This window comes from Lepus europaeus, chromosome 10, assembly GCF_033115175.1.
Source record: "Lepus europaeus isolate LE1 chromosome 10, mLepTim1.pri, whole genome shotgun sequence".
Taxonomy (NCBI): domain Eukaryota; kingdom Metazoa; phylum Chordata; class Mammalia; order Lagomorpha; family Leporidae; genus Lepus; species Lepus europaeus.
The window spans coordinates 21,638,510-21,651,599 of NC_084836.1; the positions used below are offsets into that span (position 1 = coordinate 21,638,510).

General features: G+C 36.6%; 1 protein-coding gene across 15 annotated transcripts in view; it reads left to right on the forward strand.

Moving 5' to 3' along the window:
* The window catches only part of ANKS1B (ankyrin repeat and sterile alpha motif domain containing 1B), a 1,247,671-nt gene that overhangs the window by 815,235 nt on the left and 419,346 nt on the right, over positions 1-13,090 (forward strand). For 9 of the 15 annotated variants that reach the window (XM_062202010.1, XM_062202014.1, XM_062202015.1 and 6 more), the window contains exon 1: positions 10,185-10,388. In XM_062202010.1, the coding sequence (XP_062057994.1) occupies positions 10,185-10,388 (204 nt within the window). Of the gene's footprint in view, positions 1-10,184; positions 10,389-13,090 lie in introns of those variants that run through there. The other 6 variants (XM_062202004.1, XM_062202003.1, XM_062202008.1 and 3 more) reach the window with 1 other exon arrangement.

A 13,090-nucleotide genomic window follows, 5' to 3' on the forward strand; every position in this document is an offset into this window, starting at 1 on the left:
TTTTTACTAGTAATATTCCACTGTGTATGTATGCCACGTTTTCTTTATCCACTCACCAATCTAATTCTATTCCCTATCTTGGCTATTGTCAATGGTGATAAATGAACATAGTTGTCAAATATTCCTTTGAGAAGTTGATTTAATTTCAAATACATACTTAGCAGTGAAATAGCTGGGTCACACTGTAGATCTATTTTTAATTTCTTGAGGAACCTCTATAATGTTTTCTATAATGGCTCTACTAATTTGCATTCCTACCAACCGTGTATAAGAGTTCCTTTTTCTCTGCATCCCGGGCAGCATTTGTTATATTTTATCTTTTTGATAATATCCCTTCTAACTGGTACAAGAAAATATACCATTGTGGTTTTGATATGCATGTTCCTGATGGCTAGTGATACTGAGCATTTATAGTCAGGCTTTTTAATTATTCAAGTAAGTGGTGTGTAGTTGCATTTTCCTATTGACTAAAGCTGCTGAGACTCCTTCTCAAGTGTTTATTTGACATCCATGTTTCTCTTCTAGTAAAATGTCTGTTCAACTCGTGTCCATTTCTAAAAATTGATTTGTTTCTTTATTGATTTTGAGAGTTTTTTAGGTACAAGTTTGTTAATTATATGATTTATAAATGTTCCAGCCAGTGGTTTGTCTTTTCATTCTCTTAAAAGTGCCTTTCAAAGAGCAGAATTTTAGGAGTAGCCATCTGGTACAGTGGTTAAGATCTCACTTTGGGGGCTGGCTCTGTGGCATAGCGGGTAAAGCTGCCGCCTGCAGTACCGGCATCCCATATAGGCACCGGTTTGAGTCCCAGCTGCTCCACTTCCGATCCATCTCTCTGCTATGGACTGGGAAAGCAGTAGAAGATGGCCCAAGTCCTTGGGCCCTTTTACAAATGTGGGAGACCTGTAAGAAACTCTTGGCTCCTGGCTTCAGATCAGCACAGCTCTGGCCATCGCGGCCATCTGGGGAGTGAGCCCACAGATGGAAGACCTCTCTCTCTCTCTCTGCCTCTCCTTCTCTCTGTGTGTAACACTGACTTTCAAATAAATAAATAAAATCTTAAAGAAAATCTCACTTGGACTGCCCAGATGCCACATCAGAGTAAATTTAACTCCTGGCTCCAGTCCCAAGACCAGCTTCCTGCTAATGTGAACCCTGGGAGACAGCAAGTGATGCTTAAAGTAGTTGGATTTCTGCCAGCCAACTGGGAGACCTAGATGAGGTTCCTAGCTCCTGGCTTCAGTTTAGCCCAGCCCTGGTTATTGTGGTCATTTCAGGAGTGAACCAACAGATGGAAGATTTGTCTCTCTCTCTCTCTCCCTCTCTCCCTCTCTCCCTCTTCCCCTTTCAAATAAAATTATAGTTAATTTTTAAAAAGCAGAATTTAAGCATTTTGATGAGCTTTATCAGTTTTCCTTTTATAGTTGTGCTTCTGATAACTAACCCAAGTTCAAGGTTTTCCCTAAATTTTCTCCTGGAAGTTTTATAATTTTAGATTTTATATTTAGGTCTTGATGCATTTTGAGCTAATTTTTGTATATCATATAATTTATGGATTGAAAATTTCTTGCATGTGGATCTCTAGTTGTTCCAGCATAATTCATTGAAAAGTATCTCCTTTCTTTATAGAATTGTAATTTCATCTTTGTCAAAAATCAATTGATCTTCTGTGAATCCATCTATTCCTAAGCCATCTATTTCGTCTATCTTGATATCAGTAACCCATTGTCTTGGTGACTGTAGCTTTATAATACATATTAAAGTCAAGTAGTACACATTCTCTAATTTTGTTCTTCCAAAGTTAATTTGGATATTCTGGGTTCTTTGCATTTCAGATGAAATTGCAAATTTCTACCAAGTATGGCTCCTGTTGTAATTCTGGTTACAATTACATTGAATCTATAGATACATTTTGAAGGAACTGACTGTTCGCAGTGGTGTCTCCAAATCCTCAAACATGACATGTCTTTTCATTTACTTAGGTCCTACAGGACTTCTCCCCACAATGTTTGTTATTTTAAGTGTACAGGTGCAATATATAGTTTCTTTCTTTAAAAGTTTTTTTTTTTATTTGTTTATTTGAAAGGCACAGCTACAGAGAGAAAGGCACATTAGCAGGGAGCTGGATTGAAACTGAGACAGTCAGACTCAAACCAGCACCCATATGGAATGTCAGCACTGCAAGGGGCAGCTTTACCTGCTATGCCACAGCCTTGGCCCCACAGTATATATATTAGCAGATTCATCCCTTAGAATTTCATGTTTTTGGTCATATAAATTGTACTAATCTTTATTTTTTTAAGTTCCAGTTGTTTGTTGTTAGCATAGAGAAATACACTTGATTTTTATATGTTGATCCTGTATCATCTAAACATACTAAGACAGACTTATTCTATAGAACTCATAACTTTTTATTCATAGAAAATCATGTCTGGAAGGGTGTTTGGCACTTCTGACACTTGGAACATCAACATTCATATCAACGTGCTTAGATTCAAGGCCATGCTCCCCTTCTCCATACTAGCTTTCTGCAGATGCACACCCTGGGAAGCAGCAAATAATGGCTCAAGTAGTTGGGTCCCTGCCACCCAGGTTGAGTTCCTAGAACCTGACTTCTGCCTGACCCAGTGCTAGTAATTGCAAACATTGGGGGAGGGCGGGGGGGTGAGCCAGAACATGAGATTTTCTCTTTCTCTTTCTCTTTGACTTTCAAATAAATAAGTAAAGGAATACATAAATTTTTGAAAAGAAAATCATGTCACATATGACTAGAAATGTCTTTTCTTCCACCTTTCAAATGTGAATACATCTTATATTATTTCTTCTTCATGACTTATTGTACTGGCTAGAACCTTCACTACAATGTTGGTCATAGTATATTACCTTGTAAATATAGTTGGAGACTATTTGCCAAAATCACATTGGTATATATTGTTTTCTTTCCTCATAAAGTCTTTGCGTAAGATTTTGGTGTCAGAGTGATGTTGCCCTCAGAATGAGTTGGTGCATATGCTCCTGTCTTCAATTCTGGAAGAGCTTGTGTAGAATTCTTTGATGTATGTTTGGTAGAATTCACCACTGAAGCTATCAAACCAAGATTTTTCTTTGTGGAGAGATTTACACTACAAATACAATTGTGTTCATACATACAGAGCTATATTTAACTATGAACTTCTCCTTACAGTTTTGGTAGCTTGTTTCTTTTTAATGAATTTATCTATTTCATCTGAGTTGTTGAATTTACTGGCATAAAATCATTCCATTCTACTGACCATCTCAAAAAATGGCTTTTGGCCTTATTTATTTCTCTCTATTGATTTCTGCTTTCCATTCATTGACTATATTTATTTCCTTCCACTTAATTTTGGTTTTATATTTTCCTTCTTTTTCTCTATTCTTAAGGAGGATGCTGAAGTTGTTTATTTGAAATTCTATTTCTAATGTAGGCATTTAGTGCTATGAATTTCTGTGTAAGTACTACTTTAGCTGTACTTCACAAATTTTGATATACTGTGTTTTTATTTTCATTCACTTAAAATGTTTTCTAAGTATATGAAAATATTCTAACAAAAAAGTGAAAACAGAAATCTCAAGATGAGGGTTTTTTATGAAGATATGAAACAGTGATGAGCAGTGAATTTTTATGATAATTAAATCCAAATTGAAATGAATACCCCAACTAGGAGTATGAAACACAAATAAGTAATATTCAGTTACATAGATAAAAGATACTATAAGGAAGTTATAATACTAGACTATAACAAAATTTACTCATTAATTACCAGAATAACTTAAAAACTGGTTAAGAATAAGGCAAATGGGAAAAGGAAAAGCATTCTACAGGTCACACAAGATTGTAGGGAAGGGAGATTGGGGAAGAGAAGATATTTTGAAGGTATAATTTCACTAGAGTAGAAGGGACACAAAATTTCTTAGAGTGTATTATACACTGCTTATGGGAATGTAAAATGGTACAACCACTCTGGAGAGAACGCATGGTAAAACAACCCATAGTACACGCATGCCGTAGAATACTCCTATTCAACAATAAAAAGGAATAAGCTATTGATACACTGAACAATTTGTGTGAATTTCAGGGGAATTATGCTGAATGGAAAAAGCCCCCAAAGGTTATATACTGAGTGATTCCATTCATGTAACATTATAGAAATGACAAAATAATAGAGATGGAGAACAGGTCAGATGCTAACAGGGAATAAGCAATGGAAAAAAGAGGGAGGTGGCCATGTCTATAAGAAGGGACCATGGGTGCTATCTGTGTTTCAACTTCAGTGATGGTCAAAGGATTTCGTATGTGATAAAATTAAATAGAATTTAATGCACATACATGCATATGTATACATATCCTTTACAGTGCATGTAAAATAGAGGAAATCTAATTATCAGATCAATGGATTTTTATCAGTGCCACTGACCAGGTTGTGTTATCAGTCTATAGTTGTACAAGGTGGTATCACTGGAGAAAAATGGGTGAACTATATACAGAATCTCCCTCTGTGTCTTATTTCTCATAATCACAAGTGACTCGACAGTTATCTCAAATTAAAAAAAAAATTAGATAAAAGGTCTAGAGATATCAGGCAAAGAACTGAAAACTACAATATATCCATGTTATAGATTATTATGTGGTATAGATTATTATGTGGTAATTTTAAAATTACTTTTGAATTATTTATAAAAGTTAAAAATAACTAATTAATAGTAAATTAGAGCCTATTATTTTCTTAGAAGACTTTCCATAAGGTGTTGTTGAGTGAGACAAGTAAGGTTCAGAAAGTCTAATTTCTTGAGTAGTGTTAAGTTCAGGTTGAATAATTTCCTACTGAATAATATGCTGCAGTGCTTTAAGAATTATAAGATTCCAAGAAAGTATTTTAAGAAAAGTGAGAAATATTTTTAAGCATAAAATTAAAGTAAAAAAAAAAAAGGTTTTTCTGACCTGAATCAGGATCCTTTTAGAGGTTTAACTCTTGAGAAAATACTTTAACAGAACCACAAACACCACTCAGGGTCTCTGTTTTCTTCCTCCTCCTCCCTCACCACACATCTCTACTCCTTGCTCTCTCAGCTCACTCTCCTCCTGCATTATAATTACCAGCATATGAGAACTATTGAATAAAACTGAAGGATTGAATAGTTAGAATAAAATTCAAGCACTCTCTCTATGGATTTGTAAAGTGTTCAATAACCACTATTTTTACCAAGCTATGTTTTCATACAACAGTTGGAACCTTGAAATACCCCTGCCTCATTATATTTATTAAGAAACAAAACCTCAGGAAAGCCATTTCCCATGTCATTCATTCAACAGAGATGATTTAATACCTAGAAGTTGTATGATGCTCTACTGGGCACGCTGTCACTGGTTGGCATTTCCAATTAAATGATAGGATTTTAGGAGCTGGCAATCAGCATATGCCTGCCAAACCAAAATGTTACTGCCATATTCACTTAATTTTTGTGTCGCTTATTCACCTACTCATAGCTCAGAGATCAGAAGGAACATTGTGGATGTGATTGTAAAAGTTAAAGTTGAGACTTAGCTTTAACTCTGCCTTGCTTCAGCTTTTAGAGCTGGCCAGTGACAAATAGAATCTTGTTTTCAGCCTCTCATACAGGCAATGCTGAGAAGCTAGGATCCATTAAAATTGACTCAAAAACTTCTATAAACTCCTTAATCTTCTTAAAAGATCTAGAACCAATCAGAAATAAATTATAATTAAGCACAACACAATCCACCAAGGAATTGTTACTCAAAAAGAAGATGAGAAAGAGGATGATGAGCAAAAATCCAGACATGAAAATTCTATTTAAAAAAAAAAAAAGATGTCTTCTTATTATTTACATACCTTGTCTATACTCATGAGGAGCAGGGATCTTTCTACTTTATTTAGTGAGGGATTATAAAGTAAATTAAAAGTATGTCAACTAACAGAGCACCAAAAAGGAAACCTGTTGAAGTGAAATGGACACTATGAGAAACAGCAACTTGATCAGCCCTTGCCCTGACTATTGATGAACAACTTAATACTTTATCCCTTTTAATATTTTTTTGTGCTACTTAATACTATTGGTTGAACTCTGTAATTAATACACAATTATTCTTAAGTGTTGAAATTTAACTGAAAAGTGATCCCGGTTAAATATAAGAGTGGGAATAAGAGAGGGAGGAGATGTATAACTTGGGACATGCTCAATTGGACTTGCCCCAAATGGTTGAGTTAGAAATGTACCAGGGGGGGTTCAGCCGGCGCCACGGCTCAGTAGGCTAATCCTCCGCCTTGCGGCACCGGCACACCGGGTTCTAGTCCCGGTCGGGGCACCGGATTCTGTCCCAGTTGCCCCTCTTCCAGGACAGCTCTCTGCTGTGGCCAGGGAGTGCAGTGGAGGATGTCCCAGGTGCTTGGGCCCCGCACCCCATGGGAGACCAGGAGAAGCACCTGGATCCTGCCATCGGATCAGCGCGGTGTACCGGACGCAGCGCGCCAGCCGCGGCAGCCATTGGAGGGTGAACCAACGGCAAAAGGAAGACCTTTCTCTCTGTCTCTCTCTCTCACTGTCCACTCTGCCTGTAAAAAAAAAAAAAAAAGAAAGAAAGAAAAAAAAAAAAAAAGAAACGTACCAGGGGATTCCAATTCAATCCTATCAAGGTGGCATGTACCAATGCCATCTCACTAGTCCAAGTGAACAATTTCTGTTCACAATTGATCATAATGGTAGGACTAAGTGTCAAAGGGATCATATAAATAAGACTAGTGTCTGCAAATACTAACTAATAGAATAAAAAAGGGAGAGAACGATCCAACATGGGAAGCAGGATACACAGCAGATTCATAGAAGGCCAGATGTCCTAAACAGCACTCTGGCCTCAGAATCAGCCCTTAAGGCATTCGGATCTGGCTGAAGAGCCCATAAGAGTATTGTAGGCATGGAAAGCCAAGACATTGGCAAAAAAAAAAAAAAAAAGAAAAAAAAAAGAAAAAAGAAAAGAAAGAGAGAAAAAAAAAGACCTATATGAAAGATCTCTGCGAGTGAGATCCCAGTGGAAAGAACAGGTCATCAAAGAAGGAGGTACCTTTCTCTGAAGGGAGGAGAGAACTTCCATTTTGACTATGACCCTGTCAGAATAAGATCAAAGTCGGCGAACTCAAAAGGCTACCATAGCTTGGCAACTCATGACAAGAGCCTAGGGTGATTATTGACGACATAAACAAGAGTGTCAAATTGTTAAATCAACAACAGGAGTCACTGTGCACTTACTCCTCATGTAGGTTCTCTGTCCTTAATGTGCTGTACATTATGATTTAATGCTATAACTAGTACTCAAACAGTATTTTACATTTTGTGTTTCTGTGTGGGTGCAAACTGTTGAAATCTTTACTTAATATATGCTAAATTGATCTTCTGTATATAAAGAGAATTGAAAATGAATCTTGATGTGAATGGAAGGGGAGAGGGAGCAGGAGAGGGGAGGGTTGCGGGTGGGAGGGAAGTTATGGGAGGGGGAATCCATTGTAATCCATAAGCTGTACTTTGGAAATTTATATTCATTAAATAAAAGTTAAAAAAAGTATGTCATCACAAAAATTAAAATAAGAAAGGAAGGAGGAGGGAGAGTGGGAAGGAGGAAGAGAAAAAAGAAAGGTGGGAAGTATCATGTTCTTTAAACTGTATATATGAAATGCATGAAATCCATTCTCTCTATATAAATAAGTAAATAAGAGATTTCAGAGACTTGGGATGGTGTTAAAACATATAAAAAATTTAATTTAGAAGCACTTGATGTAGCTTGATTGTGAAATGAATTATTTTGTTTAGCAGGTAGTTGCTGAATCCTTACTATGTGCAATATCATTAAGACATGTTCCCCACTTTCAAGAAATATCATCATATGCAAATAACAATAATGTAATACAGAAAATATTTACGATAATAGAGGGTCTAAAATGTCATTTAAGATAAAGGAAGAGGATCTATACTTGTTTGGGAGGAATTAAAGAGGTTTCCTAAAGGAAAAATGGCATCTGACCCAAAAGCAACAAATGGAAAGAAATAAGGGGACATCAGATAACCAAGCAATGCACATTCTAGGCTATATTTGGAGACCAGCAAATAATCCCACCTGGCAGGAGCACTGGGGAAGGGGAAACATGTTGGATGGTTTGCGGTCAGTCATGAAGACCCCAAAATATCATCAAAGGACTGAGTTTATTTTGAAACCAACATAAAGCCATGAAAGAATTTTGAAAGAGAAAGTAATAATGAAAAGTTTATGTCAGAAAGATTATTCTGATACCATGTATAAAACAGATTTTTAAAATGTCAGAGGTAGGAAGACACATATAGAAGCAATTGTTGCGTTACACAAGGTGGGCCTGAACTAAGACAGAAAAATCTAAATAAATGGCAGTTCCAGAAACATAAAACAAGAAGCAGCATCAATGATGTGGGTGACACTATGATGAGAGATGACTGGAATTTGGAAACTGATGTCAACAGTGCACTAGGGGCCCCGGTGTTCTGAGGTCTAATGTTTATGTTTCAGGAAGATTGACAATGTCCTCAAAAAGAGAAAGGAAACAGACAAAGATGAGGTTTGAAGAAAGAAGAAAAGCAATGTTTCATTTATTCAATAAATGTCTGGTGGGCATTTACATGTGCCAGGCATTGTTCTGGGGGTAAATGAGAGAATTAGCTTTAATTCTTAAAGCACTTTGTGTGGAAGAGACACTTTTTCCAATCTATGTGACTCCAAAGGCAGAGCTGGAAGAAATGAGTGGGAGTAAGGTAGGAAGTAAAATATCTTTCTAATAAATGGAAGATCCTTCATAAGTGGTGAGAGCTCTGTTCCAGGCAGCACTGGAGCACAGAGGTTGAATGGTATTAAGAACATTAGAACAAGGGGATTCCTCCATAGGGAAGTTAGGCTAACCTTTCTGTGAGTTCTCTCCAATCTTAAGAGTCTATTCTTTCCAATGATCTAGTCCTCTGAGCTCTATTATTAACCCCTGGTTTTTCCCAGTTATTAGATAAATTATGCGATCTGTTTGCCATTCAGTAAAACTCACACATTTGCATCTGTTATTCTTGAATTATTTTTGGTTAGAGCGCTTGTTCTTTATTTAAAAATTTTTATCCAGTCAATGTTACCTTTCTAGTTATTTTAGGATAGTAACCCCTGGTAGATTAGGTTATAAATATCAGAGGGAAACAGGGTTTCTTATGACTAATAATATTTTTTGTTTGGAAGAAGCCCTAGCAAATGAAAAATGAATTATCTTGACTAAGATTGCACTGCAGTTTCTGTGTCTTGCTGTAATTCAAAAAGGGAGAAAAAAATCTTAGGTTCATTTTGATACAGCATGGTAAAGAAACGGAACAAATATTCTCCAAACACTGTAAGCTTTAGATCAGAAACATTTATCTGTACTGCATTTTTAAAAGAAGAAAAGGCAAGAAAGGAAAGCAAAAAAAGGAACCCGGAGTGAGCTCTGTTATAAGCCATAGTTCAAGCTTTGCATTTCCTGGTGTCTTTTGAAACGTAAAATTCCACAACAAATAGCTGGGTAACGTATAACCAGTATGAAGATTCAATTCAGATTTAAGCACTTTGGTTTGCTTTTGAGTCTTGCTATTTTCTGCATTTGTTTTGACTGCTCTCATCATTCAAGATTGACGCTTGGATGGGTGTGTAGGAGGAAGCAGCAGCAGCAGGCTTACAGCTTGCAGACAAAAAAAATCTGCCTTATCTGATGGCTATTATTGAAAATGCGAGGTGTAGCCTGGGCTGGGTAATGAAGGGGAGCGAGCGAGGGGGAGCAAGGAGCATGGAGCTGCATACTGATGAGTGTAGGAGTACTTGATAAAAAGAATTCTGGCTGCTGGCCGTGCATTGCTCATTGTGGAGTACTCCAACAATCACATAGAACGCAGACCAGCCTAAGCTGACAGCTTGATATGCCTTCTTCTGCTGCCTGGTTTTGGGGGATGTATGACGTACTGGTCGGTAGTAAAGATTAATATGTAAGAAATGTGGAGCTAGGATCAAGTCATACTCCACAGCCTGCCTGGCAAACTATGTTTTACTTCTGACTTTGCTGTCTCGCTGAGAACATTAATCTGTCAAGCTGGCGGGCTCCTTTGATAGCAACTTTCCCAGGAGCATGATGTGGCAATGCCACCTCTCAGCCCAGGACTACCGCTATTACCCCGTGGACGGCTACTCCCTGCTTAAACGCTTCCCTCTTCATCCTCTTACAGGACCCAGATGCCCTGTCCAAACAGTGGGACAATGGTTGGAAAGCATTGGGCTACCTCAGTACGAGAACCACCTGATGGCTAATGGATTTGACAATGTGCAGTTTATGGTAAGACGCTCTCTGTGTCCACGGAGCTGCCTTTTGTCTGTCTTTGCTTCTTATGTGTCTTACACGGCTCAGAGGCAGCCTGATTTGCACTGAGATCGGTCAGTTTTTATATGTAACTGCATCAGAAAATCGGATGCCCTGAGGGCTGAACTTACTGTGTACATATAGACACTTGCTGAAAAATGAGGTCTGTCTGCAACCATATACATGTGTGTTATATGAATGAACCAGTGAGAGTACTATTTATAGGCAGTGAAAGAAGATGAACATTTATATTCTCTGTCATTCTTTGTGTAATTTTTTTATAAATTTGTAATCTTAGAATACCCAGTTAGGTTATAGCACTCTTCAGCTGATTCTAGATGCCTGAAACATTATTTTACTCGAGCATCAGCATCCCGTGATTAATTAGACAATTTGTTATGTTGATGATGTGAAGATCATTTTTTTTCCTTATAATTGTTCAATAAGCAGTTTCAGTCATGAGGCTGACCTTCAGTTCATTAGCAAACTGCTTCAGATGGTCAGTTATGGAGAGCATTCACTTACTTACATATGCCGATTGAAAAGCAATGAAGTATTGTTTATTACCTTGGGTGGAAAACAACACTATGGTCAATTAGCTGCCAGTGTTTAGAAAGCTCGGTTGATGGACTAAGTATGTTGATGGACTTTGGTCTACATGCAGTCTAAACCTGGTGTGTGCAAACTTCCCACCGTGATGCATATAGGTGAGGAAGCAGGGTGGGAAGGTGTGCAGACCGACAATCCAGCGTCTTGATCATTTCCATACCTCCCCCAGTGCTCATCAGCTCCCCTTGTTAAGCTACGTCACAACCCTTATTATCTTTCCTTGCCTTTAAGTTCCTGTCACACATATCACTGATTCCCGGGTTTAGAGAGACCTTCACAATATAGGCATATTGGCTTACAGAAATAATTCATCTCTGTTCCTAAATAAAATGCTGGAGCTGACACTTGCAGCTCACTAACACCAGACTGATAACAACAAAATACTGACTGCTAGTCAGGTCTTTTTATTCCCACCTGATATTATTTTTCTCCAAGATTGATTTGACTGTTGTAAATTTGAAGATTATTAAAAATTTAAACTGCTCCTTCTCCAAAAATGTACATGCCCAGTAGTTTTTAAATACAGAAAAATATGAGCTCTAAGTAATTGCATGCATAGATCCTTTTATGAGCTTTCTGTTGTTTTATTTTTTATAATGAGCTATTCAGCTACTGCTGTTTTTCTTATATTCATCAAGCACTGTCACTGGTTAAATAGACAAGATATTGTGGGTATTGAAATAGGAAAAAAGTGAAAGTTCTTCAAGTGCTGTGAAGTCTTGGGAAACCAAGCAGATTTAGGACAGACTAAGCATGCTAAACATATGGCACTAAGAATTATAGGAATTATCAAACAGAATGAAAATATTTTCATAACTATTGATGTTTATTGCACATCTCCATGTGACTTATTCTTTCCTGTATCTCTACTCGAAATGGGGCTTTTGCATTCCCACCCTCAAACCCTTGTCCAGATTTATTCTGGTCCCTTAAGAAGTTAGGTCTTTGAGTTCCCTGAATCATTTGACCATACTGAAAAACTTTAATTCAGCTAAATTTTCTTCTGAATGTTAAACAGTTATAAGTAAATATAATCCTTTTTCAAAAGCCTCAAACTGAAAGGTTAATCAAACATCAAACATGTTTTAAACAAACATTTGGGGAGAGATCATTAAAAAAAAATCTATGAGTAAATTATGTACAAGGACTACAAAATGTATCTGGAATGTAAAATGCTGGACAAATGTGACAAAGGTCTACTAATAGACTATTGTCTCCCTATTTAGTTCTAAGTATTATGTATAATTTTCCAGAAAATAAGAAGACCTTGTAAATTTAGACTAGCCAATCAAGTACTTTCTTCAAGAGATTGACTTTAGAATAAAAATAACATTTTGATTTATTATTTAGAGGAGTTAATTAATTATAAAAATGCAGTAAATCACAAAACCTTGTTATCGATTGGTGGTTTACATGCTGTTATACACCATGTATTTGCCACTAGTAACAGAAGATATGAATGACTACCTTTATAAAAATATTTATTGATCTCCATAAATCTGATTTATTTAATTCTGAACTTAATTAAAGTACAATAATATTATTATCTAACATTAAGAAACAGATTTCATTAATGTGGTGAGAAATGTTAGACCTGCTTGATCTCCAGTCGGCATCATATTCTAGCTTTTGTTTTTCTTGAAGCACATTCTGACCTGCATTTATTCATCCTGTTGCCTAAGCAACAGGCACCACACTCCTATTAACTATGATGTGCTACAGGTCTTATTAGCTTTTTAGAGCAAGACAGTAGACATCAAGAGGATATAATTAATGTTGGTTTAAACATCATAGTACATCTATACATAGATAGATGTACTCTGTTTAGCAAACATTCTCAGGAGTTAATTTTTCTTTAATCAGTATTTCATTAATGAGTGTGAGTTTAAAGGGTTCATATGAATAACTTTCAAAGTATTTATTTAAAGCTTAAAAACTTTTTTTTGCTAAATCTATTCTATATACCTTCGTATTAAAACATGATATACGGATGATTTATCTATGTGGTTATGATTTACTTTAGTAAAGATTATTTACATCCATTCCTGGATGTAAGTTAGGGAAAAAAA